The 19,730-nt window shown below is 47.3% G+C and overlaps 2 protein-coding genes across 2 annotated transcripts; both read left to right on the top strand.

Annotated features, from left to right (window-relative positions):
* Positions 1-291: 291 nt before the first annotated feature.
* On the top strand, positions 292-1,616 carry LOC112894654 (rust resistance kinase Lr10-like). Its single transcript, XM_025962424.1, is given in 3 exon segments — positions 292-920; positions 922-1,173; positions 1,175-1,616. Coding segments are annotated over 3 exon segments (738 nt in total). The 5' UTR covers positions 292-644; the 3' UTR covers positions 1,385-1,616.
* Positions 1,617-3,692: 2,076 nt separating this feature from the next.
* Positions 3,693-5,710, top strand: LOC112894565 (sugar transport protein MST8-like). Its single transcript, XM_025962316.1, has 4 exons — positions 3,693-3,883; positions 3,961-4,283; positions 4,387-5,019; positions 5,100-5,710. The coding sequence occupies exons 1-4, from the start codon at positions 3,757-3,759 to the stop codon at positions 5,553-5,555; spliced, it is 1,539 nt and encodes a 512-aa protein (XP_025818101.1). The 5' UTR covers positions 3,693-3,756; the 3' UTR covers positions 5,556-5,710.
* Positions 5,711-19,730: the final 14,020 nt, after the last annotated feature.

The following is a 19,730-nucleotide window of genomic DNA, read 5'->3' on the forward strand; positions in this document are numbered from 1 at the left end:
TTTCCATTAGATTGCAGGGTCGTACGTATCTGATAGCTTCTTTCTGACGATCCAAAGTGTTGGCTCAACACTCAAGGAGAAAGCGGAAGGAATACTCAATTTCTCCGTGACGGTGACTACATCATATTATTGTTTTTATGGACGTGAGATTTTTGACAATTGCACACGGTGTGAACATGGTGGGCGATGCTGCGGATTCAGCCCATAGAGGAATCAAACTTTATGCATGAATCCCGGTATGACCTCTTACTGGTCAAATCCATATCCACATGGTCCGGTTTTTCTTAATGTGGGTTCCATACATTATATATCATAACAATGTTTGATTTCGACTATTGAGATGCTACTAAGCAATTCTTTGAATTTCATAAATATTTGCATTGTCAGCTTATCTTGCAAAGTAGCGCTGCAGATCATCTGGGTAGCAAGCCTCAGCAATCAAATTAAGGCCAAGAAAGTCTGATCAAAAACACAAAAATAAAGGGGTGCCTTTCTATCCTGATACAGTATGCTGATTTCCTATTCTTTTCTTGTCAGCTACATCCTCTGTAGCCGCATTAGTCGTTCTTTTTGTTATTGGTGGCTACTGCACTCTATCTTTCACTCAAGACAAGGTATAACGAGGAGATACACTTGAAGGTCAAATGTTTCTGAAGACATGTGGCAGCTCGAAACCCACAAGGTACACTTTCTCTGAAGTTAAGAAGATAGCAAGGCGATTCAAGGAAAAAGTAGGCGAGGGTGGATTTGGGTTTGTATACAAAGGCGAGCTACCAAATGGAGTGCCTGTGGCTGCCAAAATGTTAGAGAACTCTACAGGTGAGGGAGAAGAATTCATCAATGAAGTTGCAACTATAAGACTAATTCATCATGCAAATATTGTAAGTCTATTGGGATTTTGCTTAAAAGGAACTGGACGATGCCCTTATTCATGAATTCATGCCCAATGAGTCATTGGAGAAATATATTTTCTCGTGTTATGCTAATACCTCTCAAGAGCTCATAGTACCAAACAAAATGGTAGATGTTGCTTTAGGCATTGCCCGTGGAATGGAATACCTACATCAAGGATGCAACAAGCGCATCCTCCAATTTGATATCAAGCCTCACAACATCTTGCTGGACTACAACTTCAATCCAAAGATCACAGACTTTGGCCTTGCAAAAATTGTGCGCAAGGGATCAAAGCATCATTACCTTGACAGCAGCAAGAGGCACTACTATGGGGTATATTGCGCCAGTGCTCTATTCTCGTAATTTTGGGGGTGTATCCCACAAGTCAGATCTTTACAGTTTTGGCATGCTGGTCTTGGAAATAGTAAGCGGAAGGAAGAACTCAGACCCAAGTGTCGACGGCCAAAATGAGGTTTATCTCCCAGAGTGAATCTTTGAGAAAGTAATAACTGGGCAGGACCTGGTAGCTAGGGAAATGACAGGAGATGAGAAAGAAAAGGTTAGACAGCTGGCCATTGTGGCACTATGGTGCATTCAATGGAACCCAAGAAACTGACCCGCAATGATAAAGGTGGTAAACATGTTAACAGGGAGATTGGAGAATCTTCGTATGCCCCCAATGCCTTTCGTCTCATCTGAAAGTCATGAGATGCCATAAAACATGGAGGTATCATCATTTAATGAATAATTGAAAGATCTTATTAGTTACTCCAGTGTTGCGTAGTAATAATTTGATAGCACTAGCATGGAATGTATTTTGATCTTCCCACTGTATTAGCACATGGCTTATGAATAGGAGTCAGTTGCCACCAAGTAATACTAGTTATTTGCAACATCTGGGACTCGCTTTGAGTTGCAATTTTATAATTCAAAGATAATGCGGTCTTTCCTTTTTCTGATTCTGTTCTTGTGACAATTTTATGTCCAACCTTATTTTCCCCCTTTCTGTAATGCAGTCTTCTTCGTCAATAAAGAAAAAGAAACATACTTTGTTTGCGCAATCATTGACTCAGTGTCTCAGCGAGTCAGTAATTCAGTACTTGGTGGAAAACTCCACAGGAGCATCCTATATAGGGTGACTAATCATGTCAGTTATTGTTCCCAATCCCAGATAATATATATTTATTATGTGAATGGATGAGCAGACACTGGTTCAATGCTTCAAGCACAATTTCTATAAGTGCAGCCAAAAGAAGCATATGCTCATCTACACTGCACTGGAAAAAAATGCATACACATTGATCGAGGATAATTATATTGACACACAAAATTTGTTGACCGTACGCCTTCTGTGAAAATACAAAGAGTCTATCACTTTTTGAAGAAAAATAATAAGAAATTTGTATTTCTCTTGTAGCGAATATATGGTCAAGTTTCGGAAGAAAATTTTGTGTGTCAGCATCTAGAACAATACATCTTTTTCCCTCTAATTCTGAAAACGCACAAATGCATTTTTGACATGGGTAGTAGCTAAGCCTAAGGTCACTCAAACCTTTACCCAATTTCTAGTCAAGATTCTGCAAATCGAAAAACGAAGGAAGAAAGCAAATAAAAGGGATGATTACCTTGACGATGTCAAAATTTCTAAGGAAAATCCGGAACTCAGATGCATCGAGCCGCCACTAACTAAACGGACGACATTCGCCGAAGCACAGACGGCGGCGGTGGCGAGCGAGTAAGGGCATTTCTGTGTAGTGTGGTGGGGGGCCATAGCCGCGCTAGGGAATACATGAGGCTTCCTAACCGGCGGCGGAATGCAGTGTCGAGCTCAATGAGTCCGATCGCCGCACGCACCAGATCACCGCGACGGCGGCCGGTGGCTGCCGGAGCTGCTGGGCGGAGTACCTCCGGTGGGACCGTGGGAGTGCGGTGGCGTTTCCAGCAGAGTAGGTTTTGGCCTTCGTGCGGTACGCCGGCCCCCCTTCTGTTCGATGAATGGAGTCAGCCCAGCAACAAAGAAATGAGTCCGAGCCAACAATAAAGCCCATCAAAGCTCGCAAGGTCTAGCTAGCGTGACCGCGTAAGCCCGTAGTATCTAGAGAGAAAAAAATTTAATCCTTGTATGCCATCAAAAATTATACGCATCCCTTCTATGCCATTGAAAATTATAGTTTCCCTTCTAGGCAGCAGCACTCTACTTCTCCATTTTCCGTCTTTGCATCAGACGAATTTGCTCTGCATCCATGCACGAACGAACTAGTAAACAAAAGTAACCCTAGAGTCCAGAGAAATACGAAATACCTTTGGTGTGAAAAAAAAACGTTAAAAAAAACAAATCCACACGCTGACACGATCAATGCGAGCGTGCCGCGCGCAGTAATCCAACGTGGAGCTAGCCATCCACCATGGAGCGGCTAGCTGCCTGCCAGCGTAGAGTGCGGCGTCAGGTACTCCGTACACGTCGAGGAAATGGATGGATCCTATCTTGCTGCACGCGGAGGATGGGATGAGTTTGTTACCGTGGCTCTCAGGGACTTGGTTGGAGACGCGTCCTAGCTAGCGTAGGATCCATGGGATAACGGTCAGCTGGCAATCATACTAGTTCATTGGGTCATTATCCAAAAAAAATTATAGCAAGGTAATGAGCAGTAGAAATCTTTTCTTGGACGGATTTACTCGGGATTACAATGGATAAGATTGGATAGGGCTCTATTCTCTCTCTCTCTAACTACCTTCTATATATTCCGTATAAATACCTACGTTTACTCGACTGCCAATTCATCCTACTTCCTCTCTTCCGACGATCCCCTTCTCCCTCCGCTTCCTGGGTACGGTGTTGTTTCGGTGCATCGGCCGTCGATCATGGCCGGCGGCAACTTCACCGAGAAGGGCAAGGAGTACCCGGGGAAGATGACGGTCTTCGTCTTCCTCGCCTGCCTCGTCGCCTCCTCCGGCGGCCTCATCTTCGGCTACGACATCGGCATCTCCGGTAAGTGATTTAATTTGCGGTATTGATCATCCATGCATGAAGTACTCCGGATGATGAAATGCAATGATCCAATACAGGCGGTGTGACGTCCATGGACCCGTTCCTGCTCAAGTTCTTCCCGTCGGTGTACGCCAAGGAGCAGGAGGTGGTGGAGACCAACCAGTACTGCAAGTTCGACAGCACGCTGCTCACGCTCTTCACCTCCTCCCTCTACCTCGCCGCGCTCGTCGCCTCCCTCTTCGCCGGATACATCACCAAGAGCTGCGGCCGCAGGGTGTCCATGCTCGGCGGCGGCGTCATCTTCCTCGCCGGCGCAATCCTCAACGGACTCGCGCAGAACGTCGCCATGCTCATCATCGGGAGGATCTTCCTCGGCATCGGCGTCGGCTTCAGCAATCAGGTATATATAGTAATTAAGATCGGATCAGGAAATTGGATCTACTCCAATTTGCATGCCGTGTATGACTGTGTGATGTCCAAATAAATTCCTCCGTGGCGTGCAGTCCGTGCCGCTGTACCTGTCGGAGATGGCGCCGGCGAAGATGCGGGGCATGCTCAACATCAGCTTCCAGCTCATGATCACCATCGGCATCCTTGCCGCGAACCTCATCAACTACTTCACGGCCAAGATCCCCGGCGGCTGGGGCTGGCGCGTCGGCCTCGGCCTCGCCGCCGTCCCGGCCGTCATCATGGTCGGCGGCTCCATCTTCCTCCCCGACACGCCCAACTCCCTGGTCGCCCGCGGCAAGCCGGAGAAGGCCCGCGTCATGCTCCGCCGCATCCGCGGCACCGACGACGTCGACCTCGAGTTCGACGACCTTGTCGCAGCCAGCGACGCCACCGAGGCCATCGCGAAAAACCCCTGGAGCACGCTCCTGCAGCGCCGGTACCGGCCGCAGCTGGCGATGGCCCTCCTCATCCCGACGCTGCAGCAACTCACGGGGATCAACGTCGTCATGTTCTACGCCCCCGTCCTCTTCAAGACCATCGGCTTCGGCGGCACCGCCTCGCTCATGTCCGCCGTCATCACCGGCCTTGTCAACATGATCGCCACCTTCGTCTCCATCGCCACCGTCGACCGCCTCGGCCGCCGCAAGCTCCTCCTCCAGGGCGGCACCCAAATGATCCTTGCCCAGGTACCTTCTTTAATCCATTCATTATCCTTTCAACCTTAATAATGGTAGATAAATAATCCAATCTATATGCATGGCGGCAGTTCGTGCTTGGGACGCTGATCGCGGTCAAGTTCGGGACGAGTGGCGTGGCGGAGATCTCGCGGCCGTACGCCATCGGCGTGGTGTTCTGCATCTGCGTGTTCGTGTCGGCGTTCGCGTGGTCGTGGGGCCCGCTGGGGTGGCTGGTGCCGAGCGAGATCTTCCCGCTGGAGATCCGGTCGGCGGCGCAGAGCGCGGTGGTGGTGTTCAACATGACCTTCACCTTCGCCATCGCGCAGGTCTTCCTCATGCTGCTCTGCCGCCTCAAGTTCGGCCTCTTCTACTTCTTCGGCGCATGGGAGGTGGTCATGACGCTCTTCGTCTACTTCTTCCTGCCGGAGACCAAGGGGATCCCCATCGAGGAGATGGACACCATCTGGGGCCAGCACTGGTACTGGAAGAGATTCGTCGACGACGGCAGCAGCAACAAGGTCGAGATGACGTCCACGGCCGTATGACACTTGATATTGTTCTAGTGCTGAACGCTGATTGATGACCATCTTGATCAGTGTCATCATATACATGTTACTGTAGTACCTGTAATGGTAAATAAAATTAGGACTTATATGAAGAGTAGTATCTAGGCATGTGGTATTTACCCCAGATAGATGCAGGCCACAAGGGTGTTTCAAACTGGTTGCTCCAAAAAAAAAGGATACTGAACTGAACAATCTGCAGTTCTGCACCGGCAATGCTCCTAGCTTACTGGATTTATTTCTTTTCTATTTTGATAGATCAGGTAGTAGAATTGATAAAAAAAAATGCTGCTCGCAAGGAAGCAAGGTGTTAGAAATATCAAATTCAAATATGAGCACGAGAGATGATAAGATCGAGGAGAACACACCACTTGCTATTAGTACGTTGCCAATCTAATTCAGAACTCAGAAGTGAGGTAATGCATGAGAAACGAAAACTGTGAAGCGGCCCAAACATATTTTGCTCCTCAAACTAAACAATCTCCTGGATTACAGTCTCTCTTCAACAGATACTTCGAAACGAACCAACAACAACAACATGACTATATTTCAGCAGCACACATGCAAGGTCGAAGCTAACGAACAATAACGTTGTTCACACAGGAATAACATCGGCAGTAATCACATTCACATCACAAGTTCAGAAGTTCTAGATCAGCAGTAAAATTAATTGACTGATGACGAAACAAAAAAAAAAGGATTTACTAGCGCCCGGACATCCGACGTCAGGGTCTAGCGTCGGACGGCACGCAGCTCCCTCCGTGAAACTCCCACCGCAATATAGGTATCGTGATCAGACGGAACATCCCAAAATACCATATGCCTCAGAAAAATTCTTGAACAACACGTCCAAATATAGTTGCAACATAAGAAATATGAAAAAGATATCTCATTTACCATCCAATCAGGAGAGAAAAACACAGCCGCGAACAACAAGATGAAAAAAATCTTAATGTTGCACGTACTGTTATTGTTAGTTGCACATCTGACACGTGAATGTTGCAAGAATAATTTATAATTGCAACATGGAAATGAGACAACCTGAACATCCCAAATGATCTACTGCAACAAAATAGAAAGGATTCTAAGAAAATACATTTCTACAAGCATCCAATGCCGAATCCTCGCCATAACACATCTCAAATAAGTCATTGCAACAACCGGAATCAAATATTGAGACCTCACAAATCTCAGAGTGAGAAAGGTAAGCAGAAGGGGGACGTTGGTGACTTCTACCACCGGCCCCACCAGCAAGGGCATGCGGCCGAGAGGCACCAGATGCTCACTCGCCAGGAGAAGAGGGATACAGGGCGAGGGGAAAGAAAGAGGAGAGCGGAGGCGACAAGAGCGGGTGGACGGCGTGAGGAGAGTCTTGAGAAAATTAGGAGTTACTAGGTGTTGGCTGGATGGGTACGTAGGATAGAGGGATGAAGGAGGGAGATGGGAAGGAAGGCAGACCACCATGACCTTGCTGCTCTCGGGGCAGTTCATGGCGATACCTGTGAGCGAAGCAGATCAAATAATGCTGAATCCTAATGCTGGTAGGTGCCTTGGTGGGATAAGTCTCAGGTGGGACCCATCTGATATTTGTACCAAGCATGAGACAAGTTGCATTGAGCATTTGCATTGATGCTACCTCGGCTGGAATGCGTCCAAGAAATTAAGCGGTATTGAACGTATGATGTAGCATTATCGAAGAAAAATACTCGAGCAGGGGCAAAAACACGGGCTGGGAATGGGCCGTCAACAAAACATGGGCTAAATAGAGAATAAGGGTCCGTTTGAATGTTGTGATTTTAGAAAACTATAGTATCAAGAAACTGTAGTTTTATAAGTTAAAAGATGTGTAAAACCACAGGTTTAGAACAAAGATCTGGATTGGAGTTTTTTGAACTCCAAAAAGACTACGATTTCAACAATACTACGATTTTTAAAACTACAAAGTTTGTTACATCCAAACACCTATAAGCTTTTATAAACTAAAGTATTTTGTAAAACTATAGTATTTATCTAATACTCCAAAAATACTTTGTATCAAACACGCCCTAACATTTTTACCGGTTTCTCTTCTCCAAATGGGTCGCTCGGCACGATCCGGTCCTAGCACGGCTTGGCCTAGGCACGATTCGGCCTGGCCCTATCTAGCCCGATCAGTTAATCAGGCCAGGCTGGACCGCCCGACGTGCCGACTCAGCGGCCTAGGCACGACCCTAAGCCCTCGTAATAGGGCCGGGCCAGGCCACTCGGCACGCGCCCTACATGTCTGTGCCGGCCCAGACACTATGCCACAAATCACCACTCATTCAACTCATGCTCTATGTATCAAGCGGAAAACATGAATCATTCAAGCAGTTTCACGGTACCAGATCAAGAAAACTTATAATTCAAAAGAGAAAGAAACAAAGACAGGCCTAGAGATAAGAGATGATCCAAATATTGAATATTATTGAGCTATAGTGCAATGGCTGCCTCATTAAAAATCTATCTAGGTAAAAACTCACACCTAGTGAGAAAACTCTAGATAGGAAAAGAGTCCAGCCCAGCTCAAGTCAAATAGTTCAAGTTCAACCACATTACAGTACAGTTACACCCCAATATTACAATTACAAACTTGGACCATCAAGAAAAAGTTCTCTAAATGAAGTTTCAAGATCTTTATTCTCCACTGAGTGTTGGGCCCTTGCTTGACAAGCTTCCCAATCCTTGGTGCAGGTGAGCATCTCCTCCATCTCCGGGTTTAGTCGACGCCGCCTTTCTTCAATGATCCTGCCAGTAATACTAAATGCAGATTCTGAAGAGATGGTAGAAATAGGGAGAGTTAAAACATCCTTAGCTAAGATTGAAAATACTGGATAGGTTAGTTTGTGCTCATACCACCAGATTAAGATGTTGAAGTCATCAGCATCATATTGGTCCACAATGTCACTATCTAAATATGAAGACAATTCAGATCCAATACCAAGGTCAGCAGTAGTGCTTGCTGCATGCAGCACGGCACTTGCTGAGGTCCTTCTAGATAGAGAGGGTGTGGAGGAAATACAAGAACCCATACCAGATGAACTTGAACATGAAGCACCAGCACCATCAAATGCAAAAATCTTACCCCAGCCAGCACCATCAAATGCAAAAATCTTACCCCAGCCTATTTTCTTCCTACCAATAGAGGGTTGTTGCGCAGACTTCTGCAATCTCACTGTACCAAACTTACTATTATACATGTTAAACATGGTTGCAAGCTCAGCTCTTACCTCAGTGAAGTAAGCAGAATAATAGTACCAGTAAGTTTAGCTAACAACAGTAACACATTGTTGAAACCTCTTAACTTAGCTCTAGGATCCAAGATGAATGCAACAGAATAAAGTATGAGAATGTCACTCCAATACTTCAGGTATTTATCTTTCATAGGGACTACAACATTTTTAAGTAAACTATCATTCTCAAAGAATTTAGGTGGCCAACAATCTCAATTATATGATGCAGTATTAGTGGAGATGTAGGATAATAAATACCAGAGAGTGCAATAGTTAAATCATAAAGTTGAGTCATAGAAAAGTTGAAGAAATTCAAAGATCTTCTCACCAACATATCAATGTGCTTCAGTCAAGAGCATAGGATCACCTTGTCCCCTGGGATAGTGAGTCTGGAGGAACACACTGAATGTGTTCCATGTCCAAACCAAACTTTCTAGGTCGTGCACCAGTAGCAATGCAATAGTTTTTGTATGCAGCAATGCGCTGGTTAGAAGAGTTCAAGAATGAAATTGCAGTTCTGAATACCTCCAGGTAAGGCTTAAGCCTTTTCAAGCCACACTTAACAATCAGATTAATTATGTGAGAGGCACAACGTTGATGCAAAAAGAGTTCACCAACATAAGCAGACAATCTAGGGGTCAGTCTTTCCACCGCATTAGAATTAGCAGAGGCATTATCTAAAGTAATAGCAAACACCTCATCAGCCAAAGCATACTCCTCAAGCACATGAAGCAAACGCTCAGCAATATCTCTCCAGAGTGAGACACATCAATGAGCCTAAGATCAATTATCCTTTTTTCTAATTGCCAATCAGAGTTAACAAAATGGGCAACCACACTAAGGTAGTCCTTAGCATTTCCAGACCATATATCATAGATGTAAGAGCAACAGAAGAAACCCCATCACCCAAAGTTGCAATAAGCTTAGCATGACAATCAGCATAATACTTCACAATATCTCTAGTCGTGGTCTACCTAGACACAGAAGCAAACCTAGGGTTGTAGGCAATTTTAATGTACTCCTCAAAAGCATCAACCTCACCCAAACATATAGGAAGATCAAGTCTAGCAATCAAACGACAGAGCTGGGTACGAGCAACCTCAGCATTATACTCCCAATGCCACACACTACCATCAGGGTTAAACTGGATCATGGTTTGAGACATACGAGACTCACGCGACTTAGCATTTCTAACTTCACATCTCTCTCTATGCTATTGCAGATGACCAGTACCATTGGAAGACATACCAGAGTAGACAGTTTTACAATACTTGCATACAACTTGGGAGCGAATGTTCTTACCGTCCACAATTTTGTAGACCTTGTCGAAATCATTCCATACATCAGAGGTGCACGGGCGCCTCCTCTTGGCGCTGATGGTCACGGTGTCGGGCTCGGCACTAGCACCAGCCGCATCACCTGCACCATCACCATCACCGTTGTCAGCAGCAAGATTAATTGGCGAGGCGGTGCTACGGCCGAACAGGGCTTCCTGGTCCACCACAAGGTCCTCTTCGTCATCTCCAGGGAGCCCCATCATACGAAGATCATCATTGATGGAGTACCCTTCGTCGTTGGTGGCCATCGCGGCTGCTCTAGTCCCTCAACGGCCTGCAAAAGAACAAGAACATAAGAACAAGAACAGAGGCACAAGAACAGAAGAACAAGACCAAGGAAATGGGGTTTACCTGCTGCAGGACTGGAGCACCAGAGCAGTCAACGAGGTCAACGACCAAACGACCCACTGGTTCCTCATGACTTCACAGATCTGCAACCGATATGCAAAGCCGGAGCACCATAGCGGCTGCTAGATGGAGCACCAGGACCAGGGCACCAGGATCTACGAGACCACGAGAAGGAGCTCTAGAGCAAGAATACAAGAACAAGACCAAGGATCCACGAGACCGGATCACCGGAGCACCATGGTTCAACATAGCTTCACAAATCGGCAATAGATCTATCGGAGCACCATGGCGGCCGCCGAGTTGAGGAGAGGATGAGAGCTCCAGATCTAGAACACGAGCGTGCTCAAGATCCAGTGGCAAGAGTGGGCGGAGAGAGCGAGGTGAGAGCTGGAGGCGACGAGTCGGTCAGGGTGCCGTTGTCGGCCAAAACCCACTGGCGGGCAATGACAGGCAACACGAGGAGCCGGGAGGCTTCCGGGACGGCTGGTGGGCCCCGGTCCCTCGGTCAACGGCCCAGTGATCTGGCGCACACCCTAACTTGAAGTCTCTAGGCGTGCCACCTGATCCTGCACCTAATCAGGAAGGTGTGACGTGTCAAACTCCTGCGTACACAAACATGTGTAAAGATTAGTCCGAGCCGTAGTCGGCTCATTACCTCCTCCCCGGTATCGGCTATAGAGAGCCGATTGCATCAATACCGGATCGGATCTTTGGAACAGCCAACATGCAACGTGTATATATATATATATATATATATATATATAAATAAGCCTTGCTTCGTAAATATCAATCTAATCCAACCCACGATAACTAAGCCCTCACTGCACGATCGGAACATCCTACACGTGATTGAGCCTAACAGATACACGAAAGCATCGGAACAAACAATCTAAACAGAGATTACAGAAACAACCGAAAAGCCGATTCCTAGAGCGACCCCTGTTCAAGCTACAAGCCGATACTAACGCGTCCTGTCGGAACATTCAACTCGTTTGCAAGGCCTAATCATGCACATATCAAACCAAGCTTCTAAATAAACAGAAACTAGCCATAACAGATCGGATCTACTGATAAAGACGAAACAAGATACAATCATCGCGTTCGTGATCGAACACGATGATTAAGCACACGAGAGCAACGAACAAAGCGTGATTAAGATGCAAAAGAATAACATCACTCTATGCGTGCTAGGATAACTAATGCCACTCGCCATCTACGAGGCTTCAGAACGAGCAACATATGAACAAACGAGCAAGGGTAATGCTACCCCGATCACGCAAAGCATGATCGGGGCCGCATGGCACTTACCCGATGAAAACCCTAAAACAGGGGAGGCGATGCGCCGAGAGTTGTTGATGAATGATTCTGTCCTTCTTGTTTATTCATGGTACATATTTATAGTCTGTAGACTTGTCCTCTTTAACTAACCCTAACCAAACACGACACGAATCTTAACTGCCTATATCTAAATTACACGGCCTTTCTGGCCCCATTCTCCTGTACACGGTCCGATTCGCAAGTTTATCGTGACTGCCTTCCAAGCCCATCTTGCTCCATGTTCCACTTCTGGCCCGGTCAGATTATGGCGATAGCACATGCCCCCTGGTTTCGGCAATGGTAATTCCGAAATCACCTATTTTTAAAATCGCCTCGACCCTTCGGCTTCCGATCCGTACAGCCACGCCCTTTCGACTTCCAATGGATGTGCCTGCTTTGTATCAGTCTCCTAGGGAACTGTCACGGTGCTGATTCACTTCACCTCTCTGTTTACCTTTATAAACTTACCCCCGGCATCTCCCCAGTCATCTTTCTCTCACAGCCATTAGTCATTACGCTTCCTTCTTCTCTCTTGTTATGGCCTCTTCTTCTGCTGCTTCCTCTGTCATCTCTTTTGAATCCGAAACCTCCCAAGAGCCAACTCCAGAATATGATCCGATAGCTGCTTACGAAGTCTGTGCTCCCCCACACTGGGATGCAGAAGAATGGGATTTCCATTTCCAGTCGGAGGATGATGAATCTCTGACCGATGGCGAGGATCTTGCACTCCTCTTCGGAGCCGAGCTGGAGGAGGACGAAGATGATGCATCTTGGGGCGAAGACTTCTCCTCCTCAGAAGAAAAAGTCGATTCCTTTTCTTCCGATGAAGACCCAATGGCAGGTAACTTCCTCTTTGGCAGGTCATCAGACGAAGCTTCCGACAACACCGAGAAAGCCGAAGATGATGACAGCTTCACCCACACCAGCAGCGAGAATGATGGCAACAGTGACAACAGTAGCGATGATAGTGATGCTAGTGTTGCTCCGCCGACCAAGCGCCGCAAGACTACTCGCGTGTACTAGTGGTAGGCTGTAGTACCACCATTAGTTTGTTTCAAAGAGCAGTTAGCTCTTTTTTTGTACTTACTGGCTTGCTGTGAATGGAATCCTCTTTGTATCAATAATTTTCTTGCACATAACAATCTGCTCAAGAGCCGATGGCAACACATCGGCCTTAGAATATACCAATCCGGATCCGAAATAACCTTCCAATTTGTTTTACCCTCTGCCGGACCTCAAATCCAAAGCAGATTTCTGGTGATTCTGGAATCCAGGCTGACTGCGCAACTCTTTTGCTCATAAACCCTAGCCGCAAGATCCTCCTCTGCTCCTTGAAACGCACACTCGATCCTGCGCCGCCAACCCTAGATCTACTCTCCAAGATCTCGATTCAAGACTCCTGATGGCGGAATCTTCAAACACCGCCACCGCCGTCTTTGGTCTGAAGGTAAACTTCGACCCCCATTAATTTAATACAGCAACTGTGAAATTTACTGCGTGGTTAAATGACTCTTTCCTCGGCAACCTTGTTTCCTTGGGGTTTTTTCAGGCTTCCGATATCTTCTTACCACACCCTTTTTCCCCCAATTCTTACTGCCTCGGGCCTCGTTCCTTCGAGAAGCCCGTAGATCTGATTTCATCCGAAGCCAATCAGATCCCTTTTGTGAGTCAGGACATAGACCTAGAGTCTTGGTCAGATAGCCTCCGCGCTTGGCCAAATCCTCCTGAAGGTTGGATAGTTTGGTACAACAGAATGGCGGATGCCTACCAGCCCCTATGGGAATCCATCGGGATAGCCAATGCCCTGTCTCTGTCCCTTTCTCCTCTTGAAAAAGATGAGAACCTTCTGAAGACTATCGGCTACTTCTGGTCCGATGCCTTGAATTGTTTTCTTTTTGGGCACGGTCCGATGACACCAACGCTGCTGGATGTCATGATGATCACTGGCTTAGACATATCATCAGCTTGTCCTTCTGCTTATAGACTCTCTATAGTTCCCTTCAAACTGTCTTCCAAGGCAGAATGTACTAACTGGAGTACATACTTGAGCCAACATCAGAAGAGCAAGGGTCCTGTATCGGAGAAGGAGCACACGGCCTTTCTAAATCTGTGGCTTGAACATTTCCTCTTCTGCAGCCCTTCCCTTGCCCCAACCAAGAATTACCTCTCCCTGGCTTACGAGCTGGCCAAGGGTCACCCTGTTGGCCTTGGTAAACTATTTCTTGGGGAACTTTACAGATACCTTCATCTGATGACTTCGAGCCTTCTTTCACAGAAGAAACTCAGAACTGGTGGTCCGTGGTGGTTCATCCAATTGTGGGCTCACCTTTATTTCCAAAGTTCCATCCCCAATTTCCCTTCCTTAGTTGGCAATTCTTTCCCTGATCTGAGTGGGAGACAGATTAGGTGTACCAGTTTTGGGCAGGCTTTATACAGTCTCCCCGGCGGGAAATTGAATCCCCTAGATGCTTCTCGCTGGTTCAGGATTTTCTACAAAGTCCTAGTTAACCCAAACTTCCTTCCATATGCCGATTCTGAACTTTTCAAGAACCCAGCTATGTTCCGGCTGGCCGATCTTTCCCATGACGCTTACACTAGGCGCCTATATTCCATCATGGTTTGGCCTTGCCTTCTTCCAGTTGGCATGAGTACCTCTAATCGGATCATCAAGCCTAGTTATGAATTCTACCAGCCAGTCGTGGCAGCCCGGCAGTTTGGTCTTGGGCAGGTGCCTCCCCATTTTCTTCTTCACTTCTTGACATCCAATAGGGTGGATCTCCCTGATGCCTTGACCACCCAGAGGTGCTACGGTCTGTTTACAGACCTTCCCCTATCTGTCCCTGCCAATCTAACCTTCACTTCTTCAACTGTCGAGTTTGAGGGGTGGTGGTCGATGTGGAAAACCCACGTTTTCCGAAGAGCTCTGGGTCCGATGCTGCAGCAGGTTCATTCCGAATATGAAATTCCCGCTGGAGAGGTATTGCTTCTCGACTAATGTTTCTCTTTTGACCTTATTGAACCCTTTCTGACTTCGTCTTTCATTTCTGTAGCAGGAAGATGGCCCAGAGTCGACAAATGATGATGGATCGCCCTTCCGTTTCTCGCCGATCACCCCTGTGGTCCTTTTCGGCAAAAACACACCATCTCCTTCGAAGAGCATCATGCAAATCCAGCCCAGTATTGCAAAGCTGACCCCCAAGCGGAGGCAATCTTCTGAGGCTGTTGCCCCTCGAGCTCGCGCTAAGACGAGGAAGGTCCTGGTCAGAAAGGTTCGGAAGGAAACTGCGCCATCTTCCCCTAATCCAGAAATTCCAGTTGTTAACCAGGTTCGGATCTTCCTCCTATCTTCGTAATCGGACTTCTGTTCGTGGCTGTCTTCTTTAATCATACTCTGTCCCCTTGCAGCCTGCCGTCGTGGACGTCTCCAGCGGGGAGGAGCCCCTATGCCAGAAGGGCTCATCTTCGAAAGTGCTAGAGGACGTGGATGTGCCCATCAGGGCTTTGATCACTCTTCGCGATCCTGGTGCAGCAATCCTGGAGGATCCTTCTGCATCGGCTGACGTCTCGGCTGCTTCGCCAGGTCCGCAGGAGCCTGTCGTGACCGCGTCCCTTGTTAGCCCTTCTATGGAAAGACCATCCATCACTTCAGTTACTGCCGATCTCCCTGCACGAGAGACACATCCAGCAGAGCCGACCGCCACCTCATCGGCTGTTGCTTCTTCTTCTGGAGGCGTGGCTCCTCTGGCCTCTACCGTCGTCGCTCAGCCTTCGGAAGGGGCGCGCCCTCAGGAGCCGATCGTTCCTTCATCGGCTATCACTACATCTCTCTCGGGACAGGTATGCCTTATTCTTTTTTACTACTTTGGTCTTTTTCCTCTATGCCTTACTCACCCTCTTTTCCGCCAGAATCTGGATCTTTCAGAGCTCCTCGCGTTTGATCCTGCCTCAATCGGATCGGCCATATTGGAAGCCGATGACTCTCCCCTGGGCTTGACCAGCATTGCCAATCGTCTTCTCCGTATGAAGGATCTCCTATCGGGTCCGATTGACGCCCTGATCCAGGATTCCAGCGCGGTGAAGCAGATCCTTGACGAGGTCAACTCCCAGCTCCCTGTGAGCCTTCAAGTCAAGCTTTTGCCAGCCGGGTACCTCCCTTCTTTCCGAGCAAAAGTGGCAGAGGCTCGCCGTCGGATTGAGACTCGGCGTTCCCAGTCGCTCTTAAGGACTATCATCACCGAGATGTGCCAATCAGTCAACAAGAAGAAAGCAGAACTCGACGCCAAGGTTGACACAACTGCCTCTGCCCAGCGGCTTCATCTCCTGGAGAGAGAACTAGAAGACCTTGAGGCTAAAGTCCGGGCCACCAAACAGCGCATTCAAGAGGAGAAGGATCTTATTGCAGGTTCCAAACAGGAGGCAGCAGTCTTGACCGCTGAGCTGAAGGCAGACCTGGCCGAGCTGAGCGGCCTAAGCAAGCAAGTGGTGCCGGGGGCGGACGAAGAAGATGAAGCAGTGATTGCTGAAGTTGACCGCATCCGCCTTGATGCCATTGCTGCCATCGATGATTTCCTCCAGAAGACCCGCCCAAGATGAACTCTATATTTTCATGTCGTGACCCTGAAGTCGATGGTTGTACATCGGCCATTAGCTGACCTGTGGTGATTAACTGCTACAAAACTTCTAGAGTCGATTGTTTCACCTCGGCTGTTCTGATGTCTTTTGTTAACGTATGGGCCGATCATACTCATCGGCCTCCTTTTTCGTTTCTTGTCTTGTCAAAACGCCATCGACTCGGCCCGTGTTACCTTTCTTAGTTTGCTGGCCATATCGGCTTATTGCCTGATGGGTGCCATCGGCTTCACTGTTCGTCAGCCCACATACTTGGGAAGTATTTCTTAAGATGTTGGCCGTTGACTGCCACTGAAAACTTGACGCCAACCAATTCTTCAAGCATGTACGCATTTCCAGGTAGGACCTGGTCAACCCTGTACGGCCCGTGCCAATTCGGGGACCACTTGCCATATGCCGCGTCCTTAGTTCCTAATGGTAGTACTGCTTCCCAGACCAAGTCTCCTACTTGAAATTCCTTCAGTTTGACCTTTTTATTGTATGCACGGGCTACCTTAGCCTTATTCTCCTTAATCTTCTCTAGCGACCATAGCCTGAGTTCCGTGAGGTCCTCCACATTGTCACTCATCAGAGTAGCATATTCTTCAGCAGACAAGTCATTCTGGAATTCTACGCGCCTTGACCCGGCCGTAACTTCCCATGGTAACACGGCTTCCTGCCCGTAGACCAAGTGATAAGGGGAAGTTTTTGTCGCCCTATGACAGGATACACGGTATGCCCACAGTGCTTCTGACAGGACCTCGTGCCAGCGTCTGGGGTATTCATCAATCTTCCTCTTGATCAACTTGATAAGGCTCTGATTGGACGCTTCGGCCTATCCATTTGCCTAAGCATAATATGGAGACGATCTAATCAGCTTGATACCCATATCAGCGGCAAACTTCTTGAATTCTTCTGAAATAAAAACCGAACCACCATCTATTGTAATGGTCTGTGGGATCCCAAATCTGTGAATGACGTGTTCCTTGACGAACTGAATAACAACCTTAGATGCCACTGATTTCATTGGGACTGCTTCCACCCATTTGGTGAAATAATCTGTGATAGCTAAAATGAACTGATGACCCTTGCTAGATGGAGGATTGATTTTGCCGATCATATCCATACCCCAGCCTCTGAACGGCCATGGTTTAATGATGGGGTTCATCACGGATGCTGGCACCATCTGGATCTTTCCGAACCTCTGACATGCTTGACACCCTTTATAATACTTAAAACAATCTTCAAGCATGGTGGGCCAGTAACACCCTGATCGCCTAATTAGCCACTTCATCTTGTGAGCCGATTGATGAGTCCCACATGTTCCTTCATGAACTTCATGCAGGAGCCGATTGGATTCGACCGGCCCCAAACACTTAAGCAATAACCCTTCCAAGGTCCTGTAAAACATATCATCCCCTATCAGGACATACCTCTTGGCTTTGTACCGTATCCTCTTGGGTGCCCCCCGAGCCGAATTCTTCAAGTAATTGAAGATATCGGCTCTCCAATCTCCCTGGTCCAGTAAGTACACCTGATGATTTGACCCATCGGTTTTGTACCCTGAAGCCAGTTGCGCTAGATCATTGGCCTCTGCATTCCGAGCCCTAGGTATCCAATAAAAATTTATATACCTCAACTGGGCCATTAGCTCCTGGCATTGAACCCACACCGGGAACAGCAGCTCACTTTCGCATCTATATTCTTCCGTAAGTTGGGAGATTACCAATTTTGAATCCCCGAAGACTTCCACTGCTTCAGCTCCGGCCTCCAGAAGCAATTTCAGGCCTTTATGCACCGCCTCATATTCGGCAAGGTTGTTGGTACAGATAGCAGGTAATCTGATCGAGAAAGAATACGTTGCCCCCCGAGGCGATACCAGTAAGATGCCGATGCCACATCCGTCTCCACAAACTGATCCATCAAAATACATAGCCCAAGCTCGTACAGAAAGTGCTGCTATATTGGTATTAACCCTCTCAGCAATGAGATCCGCTAACGCCTGCCCTTTAACTGTTTTTGCGGGTTGATATCGGATATCGAACTCTGATAATGCAAACATCCATTTTCCCAATCGGCCTTTCAATACAGGAGCCGATAGCATGTGTTTTATGACGTACGATCTGCAAATGATGATTACCTTAGCTTATGGCAGGATATGGCGAAGCTTGGTGCACGTAAAAAATAAACAAAGACAAAGTTTCTCCATATCAGGGTACCTTGTCTCTGCGTCCAACATTCTCCTGCAGAGATAGAATACCACCCTCTCCTTGCCATCATATAATTGTACTACCAGTGAAGCAATAGAGGTATCGCCAACTGACAAATATATGTAAAATGGCCTATCCTGTTGTGGTGGCACCAACACAGGCGGTCTCGACAAATATTCTTTAATTTCTTCGAATGCCCGCTGCTGTTCTGCTCCCCAGCGGAATTCTTCATTGGTTCTGATTTTCACTAACTCCATAAAGGGTTCAATCCGCCCAGATAGATTAGAAATAAACCTCCTGACGAAGTTAATCTTGCCAATAAGTTGCTGGAGCTCCTTCTTGGTAGTGGGTGGCACCATAGTGCGTACAGCTTCCTAGCTTTTTAAGCCAATCTCTATTCCTCTTTCATGAACCAAAAAACCCAAGAACTGCCCGGCTGACACACCAAAGGCGCACTTTTTCGGGTTCATCCTGAGCCCGAACTTTCTAGTTCGTTCCAGAACCTGCTGTAAATCTTCCAGATGTCCCTCAACCAATGCTGACTTTACCACGACGTCATCGATGTAAACTTCTACCAAGTTGCCGATCAAATCATGGAAGATGTGGTTCATGGCACGCTGATACGTAGCACCAGCATTTTTCAGACCGAAGGTCATAACCACGTACTCGAATAGACCCACCGCTCCGGGTACTCTGAATGCACTCTTGTGTATATCTTCAGGGGCCATAAAAATCTGATTATACCCAGCATTACCATCCATGAAACTCAAAATTTTGTGACCGGCAGCTGCATTAATCAATATTTCTGCAACAAGCATTGGATATTCGTCCTTAGGAGTGGCCCTGTTGAGATCTCTGAAATCCACGCAAACCTGCCATCGGCCATCCTTCTTCTGTACGGGCACAACGCTGGAGATCCATTCAGTGTATCTGCAAGTCCTGATAAATCCAGCTTCTAACATCTTTTCTACTTCTTTCTTTACTTCAACCAGGACTTCGGCTTTCATCTGCCGTGCCCGCTGCTGGAATGGTCGAAATCCGCTCTTAAGAGGGAGCCGATGTTCAACTATACTCCTATCCAGCCCA

Source organism: Panicum hallii, chromosome 5 (assembly GCF_002211085.1).
Source record: "Panicum hallii strain FIL2 chromosome 5, PHallii_v3.1, whole genome shotgun sequence".
Classification (NCBI taxonomy): domain Eukaryota; kingdom Viridiplantae; phylum Streptophyta; class Magnoliopsida; order Poales; family Poaceae; genus Panicum; species Panicum hallii.